At 52.9% G+C, this 26,681-nt stretch overlaps 2 protein-coding genes across 4 annotated transcripts in view; both read left to right on the top strand.

Moving 5' to 3' along the window:
- Window positions 1-1,436, top strand: part of ZNF831 (zinc finger protein 831) — a 120,306-nt gene extending 118,870 nt beyond the window's left edge. The window contains exons 5-6 of one of the 2 annotated variants that reach the window (XM_064496956.1): window positions 921-934; window positions 1,022-1,436. In XM_064496956.1, the coding sequence (XP_064353026.1) occupies window positions 921-934; window positions 1,022-1,220 (213 nt within the window). In that variant the 3' untranslated portion in view covers window positions 1,221-1,436. The remainder of the gene's footprint in view (window positions 1-920; window positions 935-1,021) is intronic. The other variant, XM_064496957.1, reaches the window with a different exon arrangement.
- A 140-nt stretch (window positions 1,437-1,576) lies between these two features.
- Window positions 1,577-23,457, top strand: EDN3 (endothelin 3). Of its 2 annotated transcripts, XM_031433545.2 has the most exons (6): window positions 1,577-1,947; window positions 2,577-2,865; window positions 19,526-19,699; window positions 19,897-19,980; window positions 20,811-20,891; window positions 22,740-23,457. In XM_031433545.2, exons 1-6 carry the CDS (start codon window positions 1,896-1,898, stop codon window positions 22,774-22,776), a joined length of 717 nt encoding a protein of 238 aa, XP_031289405.2. In that variant the 5' UTR covers window positions 1,577-1,895; the 3' UTR covers window positions 22,777-23,457. The 2 variants fall into 2 exon arrangements, with proteins under 2 accessions (XP_031289405.2, XP_010986142.3); XM_010987840.3 differs by lacking the exon at window positions 19,897-19,980 and having other exon boundaries at window positions 1,579-1,947.
- Window positions 23,458-26,681: the final 3,224 nt, after the last annotated feature.

The raw sequence follows: 26,681 nt of genomic DNA, 5'->3' as shown, positions 1-26,681 counted from the left end.
AAGGGGCATGAGGGTGACGGAGAAATTTAAGCATCAGCTCAATGCTGGGGCTTTGGGTACTTTTCTAGTTACTACAGCTCTGTAACGATTTACTCAAAATAAAGGAGTGTGGAACAACCATTCATTAATGCTCATGGGTTCAGTGAGTCAGAATTCAGACGCAGCACAGGGCTAGTCCACAGCTGCAAGGCTTGAAGGCTGGGGTCTCCAGTCGCCTCCAGGCTCATTTGTTCATACAGTGGTTGGCCTTGGCTGTGGGCGGCGAGGCCTGTTTCCCTCCAAGGGTTCTCTTCACAGGGGCTCGTTTGGGCTTCCTCCCAGTATGGTGGCTGTATTCAGAGGACAAGGGTCTCAAGAGAGAGAGCCACATGGAAATCGTACCACCTGGTATGACTTTGCCTCCAAAGCCACTCATATCACTTCTCCTGCTTTCTACTTTTTTTGAAGTGGGTCATTCAGGCTACAGGGGACCAAGGGTGGTATTCAACAGGAAGGAGTGTCAAAGGATTGGTGGGTGGCTTTTAAGTCGACTACAAGTGCCCTGAGACGTGAGGAGGGACTCCTGGGTCTCAGGCCTATTTATCTTCCTCTGTGTGGCCGTGCCTGCAGTTCCCAGGGAAAGCTGACTCCAATCCAGTCCAGGCAGATGGGGTAGGCAGTGACTGATGCCACTTAGAGCACTGCCTCTCTTTACGTCCCTCTGGTCAGGGAACTCTGGCCAGGGAGGGGTTCTAGTGGCTTCTTGGTGTGCTCAGAGGTCAGCATTCCAGGGCTTAGCCCATGGGAGGCATGCATGCATCCATTCATCCATTCACAGATCTTTCTTGAGTCCCTCCTGTGTGCCCAGGCTCAGTTCTTAGCCCAGATGCTCTTGGTAATAATGAAATTAACCGCCCTCCCTCCTGTGCTGCTCTGCCCAGGAGACACGTTTCAGGTGAGCTGGGAGAGCCTCTCACACGTGGGGCTGGAGGATGACCACTGGGGGCGGAACCTGCCTCTCACCGAAGCCACCCCTGTGCAGGAGGCCACGAGCAAGTCAGGGACACCCCAGAACCGCTAATCCTGCTTCTTGGTTGACTTTGCTCCTGGGCGCTGCCCACACCCACCAGCTCCGAGCTCCTGGGAGCGGCTGGGAGCCGCCGCCAGCCCGTGAGTCACGAGTGGGAAGTGCACCCAGGACTTTGGCAGGCAGGTCTATGCAAGGCGTAAGGTGTCACTAGGTGAATGCTGAGAAATGCTGCTTCCCCGAGCCCCTGAGATAAAAGATAGCCTTCTCGCGCAGCCTTTTATCGTCCCTACTGCCCTAGGGTGGGGGCTGCAGGTCCCGGGCAGCAAAGCAGCGGGGTCGGGGTGTGAGCGTGAGTGCGCGCGTGTGCGTGTGCGTCTGTGTGAGTGTGCGCGCGCGCGCGTGGCCTTCCGGCAGCTGTCCCGGCCCCAACCCCACCCCACCCCACCCCACCCCACCCCACCCCACCCCCCGCACCGGCCCTGCGCGCCGCCCCCACCCCTGGCTGTGCTGGGTGCGCTGTGGGCCGCTGTGCTCCTGGCTGGCTCCTCCGCGCCTGGGAGGCGACCCCCGTGCGCGCCGGGTTCAAAGGCCCGGGCGCGGCAGCTCCAGCCCCTCCGTGGGGCGGGGAGGCAAGGGGGGTGGTGCGGGAGCCAGAAAAGCCCGAGCCCACAGCCGGCCAGCCCTGAGCAGGGATGGGCAGCGCGCTCTGAAGTTTGTGACCGTCGCAGCCAACTCCCGGCAGCAGCCCGGGACGCAGCGAGCCATCGGCCCGCCACAAACCCCCCTCCCAGCTGGAGGGCGAGACCAGCTGTGCCTGCCCCAGCGCCCTTTCTCGGCCACAGGCGTCTGTCCTCCGGCCCGGGGCTCCCGCGCCCGATCGGGGTTCATGGAGCTGGGGCTTTGGTTCCTTTTCGGGCTCACAGTGACCTCCGCCGCAGGTAAGCGGGCGGGGCGGCGCGCGTGTCCCGGCGCGAGCGCACACAAAAGGACCCCGGGATGGGGGGGGGGGGCGGAGAAGGGTGCCCTGCGCGGAGCGGCCTCTTGCCTAGGCTTGCCACCCCTGCAGGCGGGGGCGGGCTGGTGGGGGTGGGGGGCAGAAGCTGAGGGCGCGGACTACCCCGCGGGCTAGGGAGGTTGCAGCTAACGCGCAGGCTGGAGACATGGGGCCTGGGGGCCAACTTGGTCAGTTTTTCATGAAGTCGGGAACCTTTTAAAAAGTTTGCAAACTTTTCAGAAACGGTGCAAAATGATTGCCACGTTTTCCGAAAGCCTGTGCAATGCTTGCACGTTTTCAGTGGGAGCAGACAGCTTGCAGACAGTGCAGAAAGGGAGACTGGCTCCCCTACTTTTCACCAAACGTGCACATAACTTGCAGACTTTTCAGAAACTGCGCACACAGCTTTTGCAGACTTTTCCAAATGTTTGGCAGAGCTTAGAGACTTCACAGAAAGTGCCATTAGCTTGCCAACTTTGCAGAAAGTTTGGTTGTCCCCCTCTCCTGGGTTTTTGGGGACGATGGGTGTTGGGGACCCGCATACTCAGGAGCCCCTCAATCTGCGTCTTGCAGGATCGGTGCCAAGCCCCCAGCCTGGGGACGCTGGCAGGAGCGGCGAACCCCGGGCCCCCTCTGCAGCCAGATCTGAGGGGGACACGGAGGAGACTGTGGCCACAACGGCAGTGCGGGGTCCAAGCCCCGGAAGCCATGGGCAGGAGCAAGGACCAGGTCAGTTTGGGGAGCAGGCAGCCAAAGGGGACCCCGTGCACCACCGAGCCCGGCGCTGTACGTGCCTTACCTACAAGGACAAGGAGTGTGTCTACTATTGTCACCTGGACATCATCTGGATCAACACACCTGAGTGAGTCAGCCTTGGCGTGGGGGAGTCAGCCCTGGGGACTGGGGCTCCCAGGCCACATGCCAAGAGGACCTGGTCCCACCCCAGCCTGGTCAGCCCAGAGCCCACCTGGCACAGCCTCTGGCACTTGCTAAGTCTCCTGCCAGCCCAGGCCCTGTCTGCAGGCCAAGGGTGTGACCCCCATCCCCTTTGAGGGCCTGGACCAAGAGAAACCCAATCTCGAGTGTCTGATCCGGGGCAAGGGGGAGCCCTCCCTCCGAGTGCAGTGAACCAGCCGGAGGAATTAGACACCTGAGAAGTTCCTCTGGGAGGGAGGAAGCCCCGAAAGTTATCTCCTGCCCCCTGGGCTCAGTGGACCCGGCCCCTCTCCTGACCCTGCCAGACTCCGAGGAGTTTCACATTCCTTGAAAGCAGCTGGCTCTCTAGGGAGCACAGGGGTGGGCTTGGCAGAACCTAGAAGAACTTGCCAGTCAGGGTGAAATTCCACGGGCTTCAAGCTCCCCCACCGCCACTGCCCCAGACAGCTGCCTTTCTCCGCTCCGGTCCCCAAGAGCTCTCTGACTGCAGGACGGAGCCAGCGCCACCTGAGTTAGTCCTGGGGTCCCCTTACTGTGAGGTCCACCCTATCCCAGGGCCGTGGGCAGTGACTTGATCCCGAAAGCCCTTCTGCAACAGCAGCAGCCTGCAGACTGCGAAGAGGGCTTGACCGTGCTCTGATCACCAGCCTTTGGGTTTCACCTTCCTGGTCTCTCTACCTCTGGGACTTGGACCAGATGTCTGCGTTCTGCCCCTGGGTATTCTTGGGGTCTCTTGGGCGACCTGCTTGTACCCCACTAGGGATTCTTGGCCTTCCCGGAGCCCTTGGCCTGGAAAGGCAACTCTGCTGTGGTGTTTGGAGCCGCCTTGAATCGTGTCCCTCGGGGGTTCCCCGAGCCACCTAACCTCTGAGCACCCGGGGTGACAGCTTGGGGGGCCTCACTTACCAGCCATGTTTCAACAACACTTCGATAATGAAATGCAACGGAGGGTGAACCTGAGGGGTTGCGTGTCTTTCAGACCAGGTTACGCGTCCTCTGAGTACATCTGGGAGGGATCTGGAAAGTCACCCCATCGTGCTGGCGTGGCAGACAGAACTGGCTTCCCCTGGGAACCTAGACACCTGCACAGGGTCCTGGCTCAGAAGGACCCTTGTGGTTTAAAGCTGTCTTGTCGCCATCTTGAAATTCTTAATACTTTTTGAAGCCGGGACTCCACGTTTGCCCTTTATCCTGTGTGCCCCAGTATGGAGCTGACCCTGGTGGCAGAATTTGCTTGCCGGGCTGTGTCTGACCAGGCTTCTACACATACTGTCAGCCCCCAGGAGGAAGGACGGTGCCAGGTAGTAAAAGTGACGTGTGCTAGGGAGGGACTTCTGGACCAGCTGCTATTGACGGCTTTCTATTCTTGGATGGCGATCAGGGTCACCTTCTCTGACAGCCCCCATCACCCAGACACTTGTCCTTTCTGATTCTTATCTTCCTGGCATCATTCTCTGACCAAATTAGCTTCACAGAACCCAGGACCCAGGGCCGTCAACAGTGGGACCCAGTCTTGTGCTGGCAGGCATCCCAGGCTATGGATCTAAAAGGAGAAAGAAGAAAGTCAAGCGAACTAGGGGCAGGGTGCCTTCCCAGAGGAGGGGAGGGGAGGGAGGAGAGCGCTGAGTTCTCTGTTGGCTGCTAAGCCCTGAGCTCTGGGTGAGGGGAGGCGACTGCGTCTGAACTGCCCCAAGCGGCCAAGCAAACCCCGCGATCCGGTGGAATCCTGTCTCATAATTCTGAGGTTTCATGCATGGCCTGAGACGAAGCGTGGGTCTTGGACTTTGTCTAGGGCGGCCAATTCGCTAATGTTCCCCTCACAGTTTGATTTACCTCTTCCCCTCTTCCCTGACCCTGATTCATTTTAAACACTAGGGGAAAAGGATAAAATATGGTGTTTGTGGGTCCCGGGAGCTACCCAGAGACACAAAAATGACAATAGCCAGACTTGAGCATTTTGAAGCCAGACAAGCCGCGTACGTTATCTGGAAGACGCTCCCAGATGGGCTTTCTGTCTTCCCTTCTCTCTCTCCTGCTCTCCTTCTTTCCCTCTTGCTTTCCTTCCTTCCTGAAACTCTCTGTTGAGATGTGGACAGGTCCACTGGCAATCCTTACAACATCTTGGACCAGGTTGCGCAGTGGGAAAACGGGCTTTAGGGGACATGGACCTTTGGAGAAATGGGAGGATCTGAAAAATGACTGAATTGAGCCGAAGGGGGCAGGGTAGTCCACACCGAGGGCTCTTCCAGGTTCTGTCCCCCTGCCCACCACCCCCACCTCCTGCCAGAGCGCCACCTCCAGCGTCTCCTTTCTCTTAGCTATCACCCCCTCTTCTTTAGCAGACCCTCCTGGTCTCTAGAAACGTCCCCAGGGTGTGATGTGCACCCAGTCTCTGCCACTGGCTGCTCTGGGAACCCACGGCAGTCTCGATCCTCACGCCTAAGTTGAGAGTCTTGAACTTTGGGTGATTTTCAGCTTTTGGTGTCTTTCCTTTTACCGCCCTTCCAGTCGCACAGGTAGACGCACCGATACTGCTTTGTCTCCGAAGGGCGCTTGCAAGGCTGCAAGTGTTCCTCGAGTATGATGTTTAGGCTGCGTTTAAGGCCCCTGGAGCTGCAGGAGGGGTGTCGGGAGTTCCTGCATCTCACGTGGAAAGTGAATGGCTGGTTAAGGCTCAGGAGACCCCCAGAAGTATCTTTCAGATATGAGATCGAGTTCTCTGGTTTTCCCACGTTCTGTGCGCTGAGTTCTTCCAGACTGAGCGTGGTCAGCACCCAGCACATCACGGCCGCTCAGTGGTGCTGCTCGACTTCCCGTGAGGTTCTGTCTGCAGGGCTTCCTCCCACACGTGAGGCGCCCTGTCCCAAGGTGCATGGACCTCCTGTCAGAGGTCCGCACCTCCCTGCGGATGTGTGCAGGTATTTTCTAGGGCCATTGCCCGTAACTTCCATTGCATCCTCCAGGAGGTCCAGGACCCCAGAGATTTGCCAAACACACGGGTCCCGGGCAGCCGCCCTTCTTGCTCCTGGGATGGAGGCTCATCCACGGGACAAGGGATTTTCATGGCTGTTTTGGGCCACATTAGGGAGTCCCCTCTCCCCACCCCCAGCAACCCCACCATTGCCAACGAAAATAAAAACAAAACTCCACATCTGAGAGGAACACATCCCATTGTATGGTCATGGAAAATTTGCCAAGAATAAGATAATCAGGGGAGAAAGAGGGACAAGGAGCCCCCGTGCTTACACCCCTGTGCACTCGGGGCTGTTTTCCATGAGCAAACTTCACAAGCAGAAACATCCTGTGACACGGTGGGGGGTTAGATCTGTCAGGGTCTCCAGAGAGTCGGAACAAATGGGATGTGTGTGTGTGTGTGTGTGTGTGTGTGTGTGTGTGTGTGTATGTAGACATGTATGTGTATATAAATACACACACACACACACACACACACACACACAGTGAGTCAATGTTGCAGTCTTCAGTCCCAGGCATTCAGGAGGCAGAATCCCTGTCAAGGCCTTCAGCTGATCACATGAGGACCACCCACATTATGAAGGGTAATCTGCTTTATTCAGCATCTTCCAATTTAAATGTTAATTGTATCTAAAATATACCTTCCTGGCAACCTAGTTGACACATACAATTAACCATGACAGGGCTCTCGCTTCTAACTGCACCCCGCAGAAGGGTGGCCCCTCTGTGCCTGCCAACGTCCCTCTGGCTGGGAGTGAATCCATCCACTCTCTGATGGCCAAGGGAGCTGCGGGGCACCCAGCAAGGCGCCCCGCTGTGTTCCTCCCCACTTTGTTCCTGAGAATGGAAGGAACCCATCATCGGTCAGTCTCTCCAAGGAGGACACAATGAGGGAGGCATTGTGAGGCTGTGACAGTGACCGTGGTTCCCAACAAAAATCTGAGCCACATGGATTGACAAAGGGGAATGCACTTATGAAAAGAACAGTCAGGATGTTTGAAATCATGGCTGTGGTGGAAAATCTGGGCCCTGGAATCTTGTGGGAAGACTCCAGACCTCTGAGCCCTGCCCTGTGTCCTGGTCTGACTGTTGCGTGGCCCAGGGTGGTGCCACTCTCTCCCGGTGTCCCCAGGTAAGGTGCAGATGTCAGTGTGACTCTCAGATAGTGACCTAACAAGATGACCATCCTGGTCACACTGACTCAGCAGAAGGAACAACATATGGGGTTCTAATAATAATAATGCCCAAAGCATTTAAACTTGTCCATGAAAAGGCAATCATTTAACAGACCCATCTCGGCCCCCGTGTTGTTCAAGAAAGACAGGTTAGTGAGTCTCCAAGGAGGGGTGTTTTAAGAGAACATCCCAGAGGGATGGATGGATCTGGTACCCTTGTCTCCTGCTGATGTGGGGCCAGCTGTCCACCCACCATGGGATTCCAGGGACCCAATGATTGCCACCTGGCCTGTGAGTCAGACTGAGAGTATCGTCGCTGGCGCTGCATCTGTGGAGGCCAAGGGACAGTCTTCCCAGCCGTTGTCACAACTATGCAGACCACGGTGGTGGCGGCCCACGCTGATGCTGACTGTGACTCCTGTGGATAAAGGTGTGCGAGGATGATGTGAGCAAATACGCGGAACCGTCTCAGTGTGGCACTTGAGCCCTCGTGGACCCTCCGTGCCTCAGAGACATGACCACACCTGCGCAGACCCGGGGCTGCGGGACCCTTCCCCGCGCCCTGCCTGCCATAGCCCAGTCTGCGGTTATGGGCGCTGCGGGGTCGGAAGCTCAGGTGCTGTTGAGGTCAGTGTCCTTGGACCCTCCAACGCTGGTCCTGCAGCTAGGCGCCTGCGCCCCCCACCCCAGGCCTTCCCAACTACGTGGCCCTTGGTGGGCGGGCTATTAGCATTCAATCTGCATCAGGTTTACAGGCCCTGGGAAAGGGTGTGTCTGGCTGCCTGGCTGCTGATAAGCAGCTTGATAAGGACTCTGGTGGCCAAAGGTTGTTCCAGGCTTGATGAGATTCCGTCCTGCCCTTTCTGCCCCTCCTTTCTTTTTTTAAATAATATTTTTTAAAATTATTAAAAAATTTTTTTTTTCAGAGAGTAGGTAATTGGGTTTATTTATCTGTTTATTTCAGTGGAGGGGCTGGGGATTGAACCCAGGACCCCATGTGTGCTAAGCATGCACTCTGCCCTGAGCTATAGCCTCCCCCCTTATTTTTTATTTTTATTATTATTTTTTAGTGGAGGTACTGGGGATTGAACCCAGGACCTCGTGCACGCCAAGCACGCAATTTACCCCTCAGCTATACCCTCCTCTCCTTTTTTCTTCACTGTTGCTCCCCATTTACCTTGGTAAATGATTGGAGTGTTTGGGGAACGGGCCATGGTGGTCCTGGAAGGCCCTGTCCCCGGGCTCCCTCTGCTGAGTGGGGAGGTGGGTGCAGTGATGGGGTCTGGTGTTTCAGGATAATTCGAATGATCTGTTCGGAACCTTTTTGTTAAATGATGAAATCTTAGTAAGGGTGAGTCCAACAGTTATAATCATTATGCTTGGTGATCATTTGCAGTCTCACCCAGCAACGCCCAGGACCTGAAGGGCGGGCCCCCAGGAAGGGATCCCAGGAAAGACTATGGAATCTGTTTACAAAAAATAGTCAGTAAATAAGGACACATAAGGGAAAATGGTATCAACCAGACTAAAAACGGCCTTAAACTCAGGGTTTAGGCTGATCATGGTTTTACTCGCTGAACCCCCCCCCCCCCACGTAACCGTCCCCCCCTTGGGAACTCAGTGCCCATTTACACACCAGTTTTGAGTTTGGGTAGCATATCTCTTAGAGCCCTTCACGGCAAGATGTGTCTTTAAAATTTGAGGACCTTGGGGCTAAATTTCAGAGTTTGTTGGCAAAGTCGGCTCACGCAAGGTGACCTTCGTGTTGGGTTCCCTTGGACCGAAAGTCCCCTTTTCTACCCCAGAGTGGGGGTGAGGAGGTGAGATGTCGGAGGTGGGGGGCAAAGGCGGGTTAGTTGAAATGCAGCGGATCCCGACTGGAGGGGACAGAGACTGGAGGCTGGAAGGCAGTTTGATTTGCATCAAGAAAACTTGGTCCCGAGAGGCTATGACCCTGCGTGACCCGGAGGAGACCTGGGGTTTCTGCTAGATGAAAGAAACATTGCAGCTAGGAACGTGGCCTTAAATCTGAAGGCAGACGGACGCCTCTGACATCTCTGGGACGGTTTATTCCTGCAAGAATTTAAAACAAAGGAAGCTGAGACGCAAACAGCGCTTTCCTTAAGGGGGCCCCCCGGCCGGGTCGGTACTCGCACGGCTTTGTAACGCCAGCTCTCCTTCCAGCTCTGATCCACAGCATCTCAGCACGTCCAGTGGGGGCTGCCTGGGGCCCCTCTCCTGCCTGCAGGTAGTCCCATGTAACCACCGCTCCGCTCTGGAGCACAGAGCCAATGGATCAACTGTTTAATGTAGGGGAATGACCCACTCAAATTCCAAGGCATGTTTCCGTAGAAACAGAGAATTCCTGAAAATGGGACACCCCCACCCCCACGTACACACCTCCCCCCTCTTTGAGATAGGAACCAATTTTCTTTAGAAGGAAAATAAATCCAGACAAGGAGCACAGTGTGTGTGAGCTGCTTCTCCAGACGCAGTTTAGTGGGGAGGCTTCTAAACTCCAGCACACCCACCACGTCTGCCAGGAAGGGGCAGCAGAACAGGGCATCCCCTGGCCTTTCTCTTCTGCCCCAACTCGGAGTCCTCGGAGAGCCAAGAGCTTTGGAAAACTTGGCGGTGTTCAGAGGCCTGGAGGTACAGGCCTTTTCTTTTATGGCTTCTCAGGGCTGACTTAGCAGGAAGCCTTAATAAACAGTAACTCTAGAACAGGGCAGCCGGCGAGCCCTGGGCCTGGCCCAGTAATTTAAAAACCAGAAACAAATTCACGAGTCCATGAGGAAGGCTCAGAGGCCAATGTGGCCGAGGTGTTGTGCTCCCACCTTGCTCGGTGGTGGCCCAAACCACCCACAATTTGGGGAACGGCAAACTGCTTTGCCAAAATTCAGAAGCCAGTCAGCGAGAGAGGTGCATGTCGCTTCTGTTTTTTTTGTTTTTGTTTTTGAATTGAAGTCTCGTTGGTTACAGTGTGTCAGTTTCTGGTGTGCAGCATCATGTCCCAGTCATGCATACGTGCATATATATATTCGTTGTCTCTGAGTTTTTATAAATCTGATTTCCACGGGTTTCTTTCAGGGTTGAGAACAGGTAATGACACACTCCTTCAGGTGCAGACTTGAAGGGGAGGCCAGAAAGTTAAGTAAAAGTGAATGCAATATTTAAAAAAGAGAAAATCAAAACTAGTGCAAAAATGTCATAGGCAACAAAATAGCCACATTTTTAATAAAGGCAGGATCCCACCCCGTGCTTGCCTGACTTGCCTTGACGTCCTTGCCCTGGTCCCAGCTGTGGGTTCTTGTCTGGGGACAAAGCCTGTATCTCTAGAGGGACCCAAGTCTTCTTTGTTTGGGGTGAGCGATCCAGCGATCCGAGCTACCGTGAGGATGAAGACATTTAGATAAGGAAGAAAACCAGTGTCTTTATTTTTGTTGCGACACGTGTCTTTGTTCAGTAAGACTTTCTGCCCCTAAGGTGAAATCTGATATTAGCAAGGGTGTTATCTCTTGCTTTCTGGGGGTTATTTAAAAGGATGTGTGATGGTGCCTGCTGTTATTGTTTTTAATCCCTCTACAAATACCCCCAACCTTAAAAAAAAATACCTGCTCCTTAGTTTACTCCTGTTTGCACTGCTGGGAACTATTTTGAGCCACATCTGTCTGCAGCTTTGCATAAAGTTATCACAAGGCTGGGCCAGACAGACGTGGATTACTCTTGCCTACACTCGACCTGGAATTCATTAGGGTCACTGGGGGTTGGGGAGAGAAACTCTAGCCTATGTCATATGGATGCTTTTGGGATGTACCAGCTGGAGGGAAGCCAGCTAATCTGTAGGATTCCGTCAGTGGCTTCATTCTCCACATGTTGCAGGAGTGTGTTTCCCTGGCTTCTTTCTTCCCCTAGAGCTGTAACTCTTGGAAATCCCACCACGCACAACAAATGCAGAAGGATTTTCTGTTGTTCTGCTTCCCCCAAAGATCCTTCATTTGGAGCCTGTGCGCCTGTGTTGGGGGAGGGAGACACTGTGTCCTGGGAGCTGATGGAATGATACAGTCGGTGGCTCTGGGGTTATTTTTAAGCTCCGTTACATGGCAGGAGTGCTGCAGGAGAATGAGGTGCCAGCGGACGGTCATGTCCCAGGTCTTCGGCGAGTCCCTGGGACGTTTCCTGCCAAGTGAAGGTCCTTGGCTTCGCGCGGGGAAGAGTTCAAGAGCGTAGTTGAGTAGAAGGAGATTTTTTCAGAGAGATGCGTACTCCATGGACCGAGCACAGGCCGTCTCCAGAGGCGAGAGGTGGCCCCAGGAAACACACATTCCGTGGGCAGAACATGGTGGTCTCAGAAGGGAGAGGGGCCCTGGAGCGCAGGGGTGATTAGTTTTCATGGGCCGGGTAATTTCACAGGCTAACAAGTGAGCGGATTATTCCAGTTACTTTGGGGTAGGGGCAGGGATTTCCAGGAGCTGGCCTTTTACGGCCAGCCTGGGAGCTGTCACAGCGCCTGTGGGGGTGCCATTAGCCGCTGGTGTGTTACAGTGAGGGTCTGACGAGGCTCAAGGTCTCCTGGGTGTCAGATCTTCCACCATCTTGAGTCTAGTTAGTTCTAAATAGTCTTTGTCATATCTTCAATGGCTGTGTCATTCTTTCAAGGGTCGTGCGCTGCCCCCTTCCCTCCCATCTCTGTAGGACATGGAAGAGTCCTACTTTTTTGGGCCAAAATTTTCTTAATATAGTTGGTGAGATCCTGGGACTCTCAGCGCGGGTGGGGAAGGGACCCCGCACTTAGATGTGGTTTTCTTGCTGGAAGGAAGGGCTAGGCCCTACTCAGCAACTGGGCTGTTTGGAGCTGTTGAAGTGACGGTGAGGGCCTCTGGGAATCTCTTGGTGGCATTTGGAGCTGGATGGACCTTCCAGAGACCCAGCCCCGTCATCTCTCAACCCCTGAGGGAAGTCGCTCACCCAGGGCCCCTCAGGGAGCTAGTCTTCAGCTGGGACCAGACACTGGGTGTGTCTGCCCGGGGAAGCCTCTGGCTGTGTCTCTGGGGCCTCACCCATCTGTGCGGCCTGATGTCTCCATCGTGGAGCTGGTGTGTCTGCAGGGGTTACTGAGACCCGGTTCCCCCACTTCTAGTGATCTAGAGAACGTGTTCTCTCCAGGAAGACCCTCCAGATGGGCCAGTTGAGGACAACGATAGGAGAGATCTGAGAAGTCAGCTGAGAATTCTGCATGTTTGGGAGGCCGGGTGTGGCTGAGGAGTCGGGGCCTGCTAGACCTCCTTCCCTCCCTCCCCTCCTTCACTTTGCAGATATTGATTACTGAGATTCTGAGGTGTTGTTGGGCACCTGCTCTGAGCCAGACACAGCGTGGGCCGCCCTGGGTGCCGAGGCAAACAGGCAGAAACAATCGGGGATTCTAGCTAGACAGGGACCAGCTGTTGCCAACCCCAGGGACAAGAGGGCAGCCATACCTGCGGCACAGGTGAGGAAACGACCCCTCTTCTTAGGTCTGATTGATGAGGGTCAGTGATCAATGTTCTCTTTGAAAATGTATGTAATTGGGGTAAAATGCCCAAACAGCGAAGTCCTCGATAAACCCAAAAGTTGTGGGGTTTTTTTTGGGGGGGGGGGTCTTTAAAAAAAAAGTTCACCAACCCACAGCACGTTGCTCACCCCTTTTGATATTTCTGAATATTCGAGGACCACTGGCTGTTCCCAGGGCTGCAGAGAGCTTCCTCCATTGGTGGGTGATGGAGGAGCCCATTGCCCAGGGTCTTCCCACGTGAAGATGCAGGGATTTTCTGCAGCAGAAGTCATTGCCAGTTTACTTCATGTTGTTCGCAAGCATCAGGTTTGTGTCATATTTAGGACCAGAAAGCATGAGTGTGTGTGTTTCTGTTTGTATAACGAGGTCACTGGGGAGACAGATTTCCTGGCTGTTTTCTTTCCTGGAGGTTGGAAGGGCACCCAGTGGTTGTCTGGCACGAGGCCTGTCCCAAGCAGACTTTCACAAGCATCTGATGAGTGGACAAGGAGTACGTCCACTGGAGGACAAGACTTCTGAGGTGGCCAGGTGTCGGAGGTGGGGGCTGCTGGGCTCTGAGCATCGTGGGGTCGTAGGCTTGCTTCCACCTGCCCACAGGACAGTACGGTCCAAACCAAACATCTCCCCGTGGGCACACGTGGGAAGAAAGGACTCCAGCCAGCATCGTGTGCTGCACTTCGTCCTGACTCAGAGCACGTTCTTTCATGTTTTGTTGCAATGAAGAAAATCTCTGCTTGCTCTTAGCAGCTGCAGAGGCTCTGGGTCTTTCTATTAAACCCGAGAGACCATGGCTGCATCCATCTCGAGGAAGGGAGTCCCAGGGTCAGCTAGAGGTCACCGGTCACCAGCAACAGAAACCTCGCGTAGTTAACACAGCGTGGGAGGAGTTCATGGGAGGGCGCAGGGCAGCCCGCAGACTGGATGGGAGGAGAAGCGGTGCCAGGCTCAGACAGGAGAGATACTCGGACAGGACAGGGCCACCTGGCAAAGAGCGGCTCCAGGGGCATTTTCTGACCTCCTGTTTCTTTACTCAGGTGTCTCGGGAGGGAGAGGGTTTAACGGGCCAGCCTGGGCCACCTGATGAGTCCTGAGAGGGAGAAGGCGGAGCACGGTGATTGACAGTCTCCCCAAGACCTCACAGAGGGAGGGATAATTCCCCAAGGGAAAGATGCGGGATTGGATTCCAGGAAACAAAAACCGCCCGCCTTGGTCCTAGGCTCTAGAGAATTCCGGGCTTTTAAGTCCTTTGAGGGCGGTACCCCTGTCTCAGAGCTGGTGTCCCGCCCCCCCCCCCCCCCCGCCCCGTGTCTTTGTGCAGAGCTGGGGCAGGGGGCCCACCTGATGTTCATTGAAGTGGATGGATGCTTTTACAGGCCTTTAAATATTCAGCCTCTTCGTATAGTTACTTCATCCTGTCTTGCTTCTAGAACAGAGTTCTTAGCTGGCCGCTCTACCTGGTTAAGGTCACAAAGACAGTAAATACAGGCAATCCGCACTGCCCACCCCAGCCTCACCGCCCCTCACCCGCCCGGGAAGCTATTTCGAAGCTTGAGAGAGCAAGGGAGTGGTGCCTGCTAAGGAGGGAATTTGATAAAATCTGAAATCGAGCCCTAGTCAGAAAGCATATTGGAGTCTTGAAGCGGTTTCTCTGGGGCGCGCTGAGGGGCAGTAGCCAATGATGGCTGGTTCCTGGCAGCTGGGGGCTGCCCCCGCCTGTCTGCCCCGGGGAACAGTTGTTCCTCTTCCTTTTGGCTGCAGGCCCGGCCAGCAGACCGGCCAGCAGACCCGTGCCTTCTGAACCGTGTGTCCCCTGGGCCCGAAGGCGATACCGTCTTTGCTTTCCCATTTGAGAAGGAAAGATGTGAACCAGAGACGGTAGAGCATCAATGTGAAGTTCTGACTGTGACATGGAAATGTTCTGTTTGGCGGGGAGACGCTCGGCTGGAACTTGGGCTTTTGGAGCTGAAAGCCACAAGGACTGTATTTGTGAAAACTGTATCAGGTGCTCATTGTGTCGCCATGTCACGCGACCTGTCTGGCTCTGCTTCATGGGACAAGCCACTAGACCAGGGGTTATAAAGTGAGCTGCCCACGAGGGCCAGACAGGCAACACCAGCAAGCAAAGCCCAGGTGAGGGTGGCAGGGCCCGGGGCCCCAGAGGGCTGGGCTGGCCCTGACGGCCTTCCAGCCCTAGACGGCGCTACTCGGCTGCGGTGTGGGGTTGGACTCAGTGTAACTTCCAGTTTCTTATTCAGGAGAAGCTGGAAATTGGGATGTGCACGTGAAATTTTCAGATTAAAAAAAAAAACCTGCCTTTCGATTGGATGAAGCCCACAGAATGCCAATTTGCTGACTTCTGTACTAGATGAAAACTGTGTGTATATGGGACCACTTGTCTGTCTTGTTCACGGGCCTGTACATTGAAAACTATCCAGCAAATGTTTGTTGAGTGCCCTTCAGTGGGAAGAAAATGAAAACTGGGTTTTCAAGGACAATTTGATAAACTTTCCTGAGAATTTAGGATTTGGCCGGTGAAGCCCTTCTGCTGTTTCTGGCTGGCCTTTGTGAATATCTGGGTGCCTCCTTTAACTTCAGAGATTGAAGCCAGTTTCCTGATCAGAAAGACAGAGATCATTGATTCATTTATGAGAAGGCAACACTGAACTTTAAAACAGAATATTAAAAAAAAGTAACCTTTCCTTGTTTAAAAACTTCTTGTAGGGGCGATAAAGTGCTTCCAGTGTAATGCTGCAGATGAAGAAAGAATATGGGGGATTTGGATATTTAATATTTAATAATATTTATATGTGACAGTGGTAAATAAGGAACAGTGTGATAAACGTGTCTCTGGCATTACCATCACTGATCAAATGATGAATGGGCACATACATTGCGGACGGTGTATTATATACAAAGATGCACAATGCTAGACGGTGCATATTTGAACGTTTTGGGGTGTTTTGTTTTGTATAAGAGCATTTGGACTGCTCTCACCTGCTTCTCCCTTGTTTAAGCTCTGTGTTATCACCGGGCCAGTAACAGGCGGAAGAGCTTCCTACTGTTACAGAGAATTGCATTCTCTAAGCTGTAGGACCGTCGGCTGAACCACAGGTCAGGCGATATGCTGGTCAAATTTCTTAGCCAATTTAACTTTGTTTCCATGGTTCCATCATTAGGTCCTTCCAACTCACCATTCAAGAAACACTCAAGAAATGACAAAGAGCTCCAAGGTGACTGGAACTTGAGTGCTTATTGGACATCAGTGTAGAATGACGGACCAGCCAAGAGGAAGCCTGGCAAAGAATGGCACTGCTGCCCCATGGTGCTCTGGGTCCTTCTTACCCATCTTTAGTCATTTAGTCACACATCTCAAATGCAGGCCTGGTGGATGGGGTTTTTCGGCCTGATAGAATTCCCTAGAATTCCCAGACCGAAAGGGCAACCACAGTGGCAACATTAATTTGCTGCTAGCTCTTTGCTAAGCATTTTTCATGCAGTGCAGTGTGTCACTCGGTCCCGCCAACAACCCTTTTGCAGATCAGGACACTGTGGAGTGGCTGGAGTGACCTTCATGCAAGTGCTTTACGACGTCATAATGGGGTCGCCGGGTTGCCTTTCGCTGTGCGCAGCATGCCTCGCACACACCTGTACATAGCAGCTCGTAGTGCTTCCTTCGCCTGTACTGTTTTCATACACCAGTAGCATGTGAGCTCCCCAAGGCCTTTCTGCATCCCCATCGCACTTAGAATAATACAGGCAGACCTCGAAAATACTGCGGATTTGGTTGCAGAACGCCTCAACAATGTGAAGATTGCAATCAAGCAAATTGTATGAATTTTTTGGTTTCCCAGTACATATAAAACTTATGTTTACACTATAGTTAATACATTATAGTGTATTACACTATTAATAGTATAATAATGTGTATTAATAGTGTAATACACTATAGTAAGTATGCGATAGCATTATGTCTAAAAAACTATGCATACCTTTATTGCTAGAAATGCTAACCATCGTCTGACAATACAGGGTTGCCAAAAACCATCATTTGCAGAAACTACAATATCTGTGAAGCTCAGTTAAACGAGGTATGCCCATATGCAGTGGATGCTTGGCAAATACTGGAGATTCTTTTTAATGAATTTTGTGGTTATTGAACCTTTCAGGGTGGAAAGAATCCAGTCTTGCTGGACGAGTTTAACTCACAGTTAACAGCCAGTTGCTCAATTAACAATCTTCATTTGCTCAGCCTTGTACTGGGACTGTGGCACACACGAAAGGAGACCTTCCTTCTACTCTTGAGGGGCTGGTATCTACTCTAGACCTGGCATAAGAGAGACCCCTGCCCTGGGTCCTGTAGGGTAGGGGCTGCCTCTGTCCCTCCTCTGACATGCCTCCCACCCTATTTCGAGGAGTCTATGGGACTGAAAGCCACATACCCCTTCTTCTAGACTGTGTTCTGGCTATTTAGGATACTGGAATCTTCTACCCAAACACCCCTGAGCCCCCTTCCAGGAGCACAGGGCTCCAGCACATCTCCCGAGGCCTGCGGGGTGGCCAAGGGGCAGCTGCTTGCAGGATGGTTGGGGGTGGGTGTGAGATGGAGCTTGGGGTGCATGTGGGATGGAGCCAAGCGGAAGAGAAGGTGCTGCTATGTTCCAGCACTGATCTCCAAGGAGCCCCACAATCCTAAGTTCAAGCCCCAACTTCCAAGGTGTTTTGAAGCCATATTTGTTCCAGTAGGAGGACAAAACTCTCTTATTTAAGAGCTTATCAGATTGATTTAAAACCTTTAAAATTTCAACCTGTGGGAGATGGGCCTCCATTGGAACTGGAACTTGCTAGGGGGCAGGCCCCAGTGGTCTGGACCACCTCTTAAGCCCTCTGGCTCACAGCATTTTGTCATCCCCCACCCACTCCCAGGTCCGCCAGCAGAGTGCACACCTTAACATCTAGGGCCTGGGGCACAGCACTTGGGGAGGGGGTTCTGGCTGTGGCCCTCCTATGAACATCCTTGGAAAGTTGCAAGGGCTTATTTGCATGCTAGCTCCTCCCACTAGGCTGCCAGAATGGCTTAGCATTTCTGTTAACAAATACCCTGTCACCTTGTTTCCTCACTTAAAACACTTTAGGGTGTTTTTGCTGAAGCTGAGGAGTGGCTCTGTGCACACAAATGCATAATCAGCTGACAGCAGTTTCAAAATTGCGGGTCTTGCTGTTGATGGAAAAATGGGAGCCTTGGTTGTTATTCCTTGTGTGTAATTTTCCCCAAGAAACGAGGGACTGGGTTTAATGTCGACACCTAGAGATTTAATGTGATCCTGTTGCTGGAAACCTATACCTTTAGCCAAACCTTGCCTTACAACAATGTGTGTTGTTTTGCTAAACACCCCCCACCCCATTTTCCACTCCTGAGAAAAGAGAGGGTGTTAGCGAAGTTTCAGCTCAGAACGGAACCGGACCCTACTTTCTCTATTCTGTGAGCACAGACTGCTGAGCACTGGGCCCACCCGGATCCAGGGAACCCACCACAAGGCTGTGTCTTAACTAACTTGGGAGGGAGGGAGTGGGGAGAAGGGAAAAGAGAAGGAGGGCAGGGGTGGTTATGTTCCTCAGTCTCCAGTCTCCAGCCCAGCAGGGAGGAGGTTTACGCCAAGCATCAGATCACAATAGGGCACCCCCCACTTGGCCCTCACCACCCCAAAAATGTTCGATGGCATGTGTTTCAAATTAAATTCAATTTGATGTTATTTTGAAAACGCAGAGATGTCAGAACCCCCTTTGAGGTGGGTAATTGGTGATACTCCATGGGGCTCACAGATACCGAGGTGGTTAATCTTGGGGACTGGCAGGAAAACCAAGACTTATTGGAAAAGTAACTTTTGGCCACATATGTTTCCTCTAGTTATTAGCAATTTGTCCCCCGAATCCTATTCAACAGTGCTGATGAATTTAGCATCTGCTTTCAACTTTTTCCCACTGAATTGCTGGCAGTGTTCTCCCATCTCTGGAGGGTGACGGTTTGGACACACAGGAGCATAAGAAACAGATGTATACTTTTATTGTACTTGTTTTCCAAATGACACCATGACCCACCCGCATCCCAGCTCCAAATAAATGAAGTGGGTAAACAGTGCCAGACTTTTTTTTTCCTGCATAAGAAGACTTTTCCCAAGGCCAGTTCTGCGCTCGGCTGTATCTCCCAGGGCAGGGAGGGTTCCTCTGGCGTTTGTCTTGGAGGAAGCTGTGTGTGTGTGGTGGGGTGGGGGCAGGATGCGTCTCTAATGGCCATAACTGGATTTGTCGTATTCTCATTAGCGCAGACTGCAATCTGATGTGCACAGAGAAGGAATTTGGTGGCAGGTGGGGCAGGAGCCAGGGCCAGACTCAGGCGGCCGGGTTAGGAAGGTGTCTAACTGGTATCAGTGGCCAGGCCCAGGCACTTCTGGCTCAAGGACGGAAACTGGGAGCAGCATTTGGGTCAACTGAAATTTTCAAGTCAGGGGTTCCATGCAGGAAGAACCAGAGCTACCCTGGAGGGACCCAGGATGGAAGCGTGCTTGCTTGTGGTTGAGGCTTGAGAAGACTAAAGATGCACGCGTGCACACACCCGGTGTCTGCCGGCTCCTTCCCCAAGAGGGCTGGCCTTGGGGAGGGTGCTGGGACTCCCCCAGGGCCTCTCCATCTTTCCATCCCGAGGCCCCAGCGCACTTCCTGGGGGGGGGGGGGGGAGTCACCAGTCCCTGAGACTTGGCTGCACCCCCACTCATCCCCATGTCCACGATATCCCACCCCCTCTCCAGTTCCACGCCTGCGGGTGCCCCATGAGCAGGGAGGCGGCGGCCACTCGTCCAGACTTGGCCCTGACGTTGCTCTGTCCTTTGCAGACGGACTGTGCCCTATGGACTGTCCAACTACAGAGGGAGCTTCCGGGCCAGGCGGTCGGCGGGACCCGCTCTGCGGAGCCCGCGGCCCTCCACGTGGACGCTGCGCTGCGCCTGCGCGGAGAGCGAGGACCAGGCCTGCGCGCGCTTCTGCGCCCGGAGCCCGGCTGCCCGCGGGTACGACGCGCATTCCAGCTTCGTGCGTTTCCAGAGAGCAGTTATCCTGGGCCCTGTGGGTGCAGGACGGCACTTTCCGTCCTGCTGGCTGTGGTCCTGCGGGCGGGGAGGAAGGGCGGGGGCTGCGCGGGGAGATGTGGTCCCTCGGCTCCCGGAGGGTGGGGGGTGCGATATCCCGTCCCCTCGCTGCCTTCCAGAACATCACCCACAACGTGGCCACGGCCGTGTCTGGTCTCCAGACGGATCTCTTCTGAACTGCACAGCAATTTGCCAAAATCTGAGTAAGTTGCCAGCACTTCAGAATTGAAGGATTACCCCATCCTGGCCCAAGGCGTATTTTTAGCTTTTTCAAAAATAGCAAATGGGACCATCTGATCTTAGCAGCCCGCATTCCGTCTAGGCCGGATAGGCCGAAACCAAGTGAGGGCCGCTCGTGCTAGGGTGAGACATGCCGCAGCTGTCCACCTGGGTGACTCGTCACCTTACTTTGTGGCCATCCCCACTAGGCTTCTGAGTTTGAGACCCTGGAGTCCATGCGAGCTGCTGGAGAGAAACTTGTGAGTCAGTGTGGAGTCGAATAAATAAGCAGACCCTAGACCTGCTGCATGGCAGCCGTTTAAGTTGGTTTTTACTCAACCGGGATTCCTATTAGTGCTTCTGGCTCCTCTTTTTCTTTGGGCCCAGATTCATCAACCGCTCCAGGCAGAACTGGTCTGTAAAGCCCCTTCCCAGAGCCATGGTGGGTGGGATGGGACCTCCAGGTTCTTTCCATGCAAGTAAAAAAAGCACAAACTTGGGGGGTGGGCGGGTCTCAATGCAGCAGGTGCCATGGTAGCCAGGGACCCAGGATTTGCTGTCTGGAAACCTCAGTGCCAACCGCATTTTTCTTCTTGGCTCCTTAACATCCAATGAATAACTGACAAGTGCTAGTGGGGTCTGTACTCGGGGAGGAATCCACCCACCGTGCGCTCAGCCTTCAGAAACTGCCTGAAACGCAGTCCTGGGGGAAAGTGCTCACGTTGGTGGGAAGGAGGGAGGCATAATTTGATGCTGAAAAACCAGCCACGTGGAAATACGGGTTGATTTTTTAAAACCAGCTCTCTCCCTGCAGGAATTCAAGGACAGCGGGGAAACCTGACAAGAAAGCAGGAGAGCAGGCCAGCAGTGTGGCCCGAGACCTGCGTCCGAGGAGGTGAAGCTGCTTTCTGAGCCGCTGCGCCTTGGGGGCACAGAGACGTGGGGGTCGCATCTGGTCTGTGCCGGCGGCCAGCAGGAACCCCACCTCGTGTCGGGTGTATCCACCAGCTTTAGTGCTTTGGAGAGATCGCCCCTAGGACCTGAGCCGGCTGAAACAGTGGCCAGCCCGCTCTGCGTCTTAGGAGCTGACCCCCGCATCCCTTGAGCTTTTGAGTGGTGACATCCAGCCTTGGATTTCCCCAGGCTTGGACAAAGTGACCACTGTTTCTTGGAGTCCAAACCCTCCGAGTCCTCCAATTCATTCTATTAATTTTTTTTAAACCTGCTTGTCTTTTTCCCTATGATCCTGGTGGTTTCCTGCAGCCAAACTGGGTTTATTTGTCACTTTATCAATCAGAAATAATTATTAATGACTGTCCCACACATCTGCGATGGGACGGTAATTTATGTTCGTAATAATGGCCTGGAGGGGGCTTGGGTTCCTACAGATACTGATCGAGGGAAGATTAAACCCTGCTTGGTAGACTGGAGGCTTTCCCAATTGGTGGCAGATCGCACCAAGTGGTCCAGAGAGGGATCTGTCAGCACCCATAATGAGAACGCAGAGGGAGGAGGAGGGTCAAGGGGCAGAGAGAGACCCGGGGAGCGAGTCAGGCTCCAGCTGTCCCCGCTTTGCCTCCTCGTCCTTCTTCCTCTTTCTTCCTCATCCCAAACCCAGATCCCTCTCAGAGAGGGATGTGATTAAAACCATCCATCCATCACGTCATTTATTTATTCACTTATGCACTCACTTGACAATGATTTGCTGAGCCCCTGTGATGTGCAGGGCACCATCCCAGCTGCTGGGGACACGACAGGAAATAAGGCAAAGGTCGGCCTTCCTGGAATTTATTTCACTTTTTTTGAGGGGTAATTAAGTTTATTTATTAATTCTCTCCAATGGAGGTACTGGGGATTGAACCCAGGACCTCATGCATGCTAGGTATGCACTCTACCAGTGAGCTATATGCTCCTTCCTCCCTGGAATTTAAAGAGTGGGGGAGCAGACAGCAAAGAAATACAGAAACCACAGGCAGGGCATATGAAGGAGAGCAGGAAGCAGGATGGGGGTTGGAAGTGTTGGGGGTGGTTGCTGTTTGGAACAGGGGTGGTCTCACTGGCTGAGCGACACTGGCACTGGAGACCTAGAGGGAGTGAGGAGGGGTGAGCCAGGGGGTGAGGAAGGGAGGAGGATGTCCGACAGGGGAAGGTAAGTGCAGAGGCCGTGTAGGAACCGCTGGGCGTCTTCCAGGAAGGCAGGAGAGGCCTGCACAGAAAAAGCACCAAGCTGCTTCTGCTGGTGTTACCATCATTCTGTCTATGTCGTTGAGAAGATGAGTGATGGCACAGGTGTCCCCCTGGGACCTAGAAAGGTGATTCTTCCCGGTCTTTACAATTCATGTAAAACTCCGGAAAGAAGCTATACTTATTAAAAAAAAAAAAAAAAAAAAAAAGTCTTTCCTTATAAGCCACGGGCCTTACTTTCTTACAAGACTCAGAGTTAGGGATGGCCAGACTGGCATTCTCAGAGTGGAAGCTGCTGCGGTCCTGTGCCATCAACGGGGTGACCTGGCTGCGGGAGGGTTCCCCGTGGCCGCATGTGCGAGAAGATGGAGTCACACCTTCCCGGGTGGATGGCAGCCTTTGAAATTGCCAAGAAGCCCTGGCAAGGCGAGGAAGTTTGGCTGGAAACGGAGTCAGGCTAGAGATGGGGTGGGGAGACGTCTCCTTTCTCAGCCAGGAAAGAGCCCTCCTTTTGTAACATACATCCTTTTTTTCTTTTGCCCCCTTTTCTCCAAGATAGGTTGAAGTCAAGGACAGACAGAGCGAGCAGGCTTTAGACCATCACCATCACGTGCGTGCCGGGCAGTGGGCCTCCCTGCGCTCTGCCCACTGCTCTGAATGCTTTCAGGAGCCCCTTGGGAGGACGGGCCTGCCGCAGGAAGGCCTCGGTTCTGGCTTGTCCGAGGTTCACATTTCCACCTCTTGGAGGACAAGGAATGAGTTTTGCCTGTGGGAGAAGACCCGCTTGAGGGGTCTGCACTTAACAATACAGCCCTTCCCCGAAAGAATGCCCCGATCCAAAGGCCCCCAGTTTCCCTAATGGGTAAAATGATCCCAGCTGAGCCCTGGGGCCTGACGCCCAGGGCTCCAGTTTCATGCAGGAAATTGTTTTTGGAGAGGCATGGCACGTGGGAAAGCTGCTGCTTTTGCAGAATAAGTGGACTCCAAGCTAACTCTTTTTGAATGTAAACACGTCCATCTTGTAACAGATGCAGCGCACATTACGGGCTCCCCAGCGTCTGTACCCTCACCTGGGCAGGCACGGGGTGTCAGTTCTAGATGCAAATTAGTCGCGCTTTATAGGAGTTGATGAGTTTGAGGCTTACAGGATTTAGGCAGAAATTTTCAGCTGTGCTTGGGTACCCACCAAAAGAATGTATCTCCAAAAAAAGAGAGAAAGAAGAAACCATGATGCTTGTGATAAAAAAAAAAAAAAGGAGAAAATGAATATCTGCGGGTTTTGGACCCCAGGACGTGCAGCAGAGAGCCTTGTCTGCTCTTTGCAGACAGTCACACCACTGAGCAGTAGACATTCCCTGGATGCCACTGGAAAGACGGCCCTGCCTTACAGCTTCTAGGGTGAATGTTTTCATGAAGAAATGTGGATCCTTGGGGAATGGCTTCAAAATAAGCCACACACACAAACGCTTTGTAAATTATGTAAATTTCTATTTATCTATATAATTGGCAACGCCTGGGAATTATTAATACCTGAGAGTTCGCAATCTCTTTCAGCTGCGCGCTGACAGCTGCGCTGAGGTTACCGAGCGTCTGAAGAAGATGCGCCGTTTAGTCATCCATGAGTTTGGGGATGGGGCGGGCCGCCCGCCTCCCCCGGTGGATGGCAGAGAGACAAGAACCCACATTTGAGCATGTGCCCAGGTCATGGTGGGTGGTGAATGCTGGGGTGTTGGCCTTGACCCAGTGCTAAATTCTCCATGAAGATTTCCTAAGTTATTACAGGTATCAGAGTGAATCTCCAACACAAGGAAATGGAAGGGACTGATTTGCCAGCAGGACTGCGTATGGTTTAGAGAAGCAATTACTTATTGAGCAACTCTTCTCCAACTCCTCTCAGTGGATGTGCGCAAAGCAAAGCCACTGTACGTGGAGGGACGGTTAATTGTGTTCTGAAACCCCACTCATACTCCTTGGAGCCTGAATTACATTTTTTTAAACACATAGGCACTATTTGGCTTGGTGCCAAGATGGTGTCTCCGAGAGAAATTCATTCATTGCTGACACTCAGAAAATACTGTCAGATGCATAATAAAAAAAAATCTGAAAGTTTGGTCTGATTTGTGTTTTTTTCTCACTGGTGTTACATGCCTGGTTACAAGTCAACTTTTCATGGACCCCTGGAGAGGACAGAAGGGATTTATAGCCTGGGAAGTAGATTCATCTCAAGTCAATTATGGAGCAAGATGAGGGAGGGGGCTGCTTGAATATTAAGGAGAGGGATTTGGGGACAATCCAAGGAAGATAAAACATTCAAGGTGGATGGGAAGAGAGAAATTTCGGGAGAGCATTGGCTCCTTCCCCAGGCACTATCCTGGTCACCGTCATAGAGACAAACAGCTTTCTTTTCTGGCCCTGGACGTGCTGGGGCAGGATTCCAGGAATAGGACTGTCATGGCCAGCAACCAAACTTGGCAGCCTTTCCAATGGGCATTTTATTTTGGTTTGATGCTCACAGTTCTTGAGATTTTGTAGCCAGAAGGGACTATGTTTTGTTTGATGTTTTCTATCAATTGCAATATTTCTAAGCCTTCAAGACTTACAAGACATCTGGGGATAGGGGGACTGTGGGAGTGCCAGGCAGGGGTGAGTGGTTTTCATTTTCTTCCCTCCTTCCCTCCCTCCCTCTCTTTTGTGTCAAGAATTAGAAAGGGATAAATTAGGAATTTGGGATTAACAGATACACATTACTATAAATAAAATAGATAAATAACAAGGACCTACTGTATAGCACAGGGAACTATATTCAATTTCTTGTAATAACATATAATGGAAAAGAATCTGAAAAGAATATGTATGTATAACTGAATCGCTTTGCTGTATACCTGAAACCAACATTGTAAATCAACTACATTTCAATAAAAAATAAAATTTAAAATGATTTTAAAATATGCTTAGGAAAAAAAAAGACTTGGAGACCCTGCTGAAGAGCCAAGAGAAAGCCAGTATTCTGGGTAGATTTGATCACATCGAATCTGAGAAAACCCAAGCGCCTCTTGGTTTAATTAAACTTGTTTTAGAAAGTCTTGACTCTGATGAACTGATAGAGCTGGGTGCTAATTTATTCTGCAGGATGGGAAGCAGCCCAGGACGAGCTGCCTGTGTTCATGGGAGGCACTCAGGGGGCTGAGCTCTCAGCCCTTTTAGCTGTTGCAGATCCAGAGAGGAGGCGGCGGAGGCCCAAGGAGGTCCACGAGCTGGGAGAGTGAGTCCCCACGTGGCCGGTGTTTCTGGGATCTGGGTGGAGGAACAGAAGGGGAGTCCAGAAGCTGTGAGTGGGACCCACTGCAGGATTTGCAGGACCCAGTGCAAAACACAAACACAGTGGTAGAGCATGTGCCTATAGGTCAGTGGTAGCATGCACGAGGTCCTGCGTTCAATCCCCAGTACCGCCATTAAAATCAATCAATTAAAATGAATAAACAAACAAACAAAACTAGTTACGCCCCACCCCATTAAAAAGTAAAAAATAAAAAAACAAATGCAGGACTCCTGGGGAAACCATGGGTAATGGTTAGTCCATTACACCTGTAACCTGCCTCCACTAATCAAGGTTGTCAGCGTTGCTACAGAAAACTTGCTTGTCCTTTGAGGGCCCGTAGCCTAAACAGTAAGATGTTTGCCAGACGTGTGGTCCAGGAACTTGGAGTCAGCAGTGTGGCGTTCCAGCTGAGCCAGGTAAGGCCGATAGGACCACCAATCCTCCAAGTGGATATGTGCGAGTGTGCGCGCCATGACCTTGGGACCTCAGAGGGCCGAAAACTCCACCCTCAGACCCCAAGCACCGCCCATTTTTAAACGTGCGGAGGCCTGTGGCTTGGTTACACCTGCGCAAACGGTTACTACACCTTTTTCCAATAACCTTTCCCCACGCTCCCCACGCTCCCGACGCCCCGCCCGCTCCCCACGCCCCCCACGCCCCCACGCTCCCCACGCCCCCCACGCTCCCCACGCTCCCCACGCTCCCGACGCCCCACGCACTCCCCACGCCCCCTACGCTCCCCACGCTCCCGACAGCCCCCGCGCCCCCCGCGCCCCCCACGCCCCCTCGCTCCGCACTCCTCAGACCACCCTGCCTCGTTCTTCTTTATCCCGTAATGCCTCGAGCTCTTTGCCTTCAAGGCAGCGTGTGCAAGACTTGCTCTCCTGTCTACCTGCTGTGGCTGCCTTGTGAGTAAACCCTTTCTTTGCTGTCAACCTTGGCGTCTCTGGGTTTTAGGTTGTGTGTTGGGCAAAATGAATCTGGTTTGGTGACACTGGTTCGACAGTACGGAGACTTTTCAAGATGGCAACAGTAGAGCGGTGAACTAAGCTGGGGCCCTTCCGAGCATGGGACCCGGTCACCTGCCCGGGGTGGCATGCCCGTGAAGTCCAACAGAAGGGACAGTTGAGTCTGGAGACCTGGCTTTGCCACCAAATCTTTGATGGGGACCAGCCTTAAACT

This window comes from Camelus dromedarius, chromosome 18, assembly GCF_036321535.1.
Source record: "Camelus dromedarius isolate mCamDro1 chromosome 18, mCamDro1.pat, whole genome shotgun sequence".
Classification (NCBI taxonomy): domain Eukaryota; kingdom Metazoa; phylum Chordata; class Mammalia; order Artiodactyla; family Camelidae; genus Camelus; species Camelus dromedarius.
This window is presented reverse-complemented; position numbering and strand designations above follow the sequence as displayed.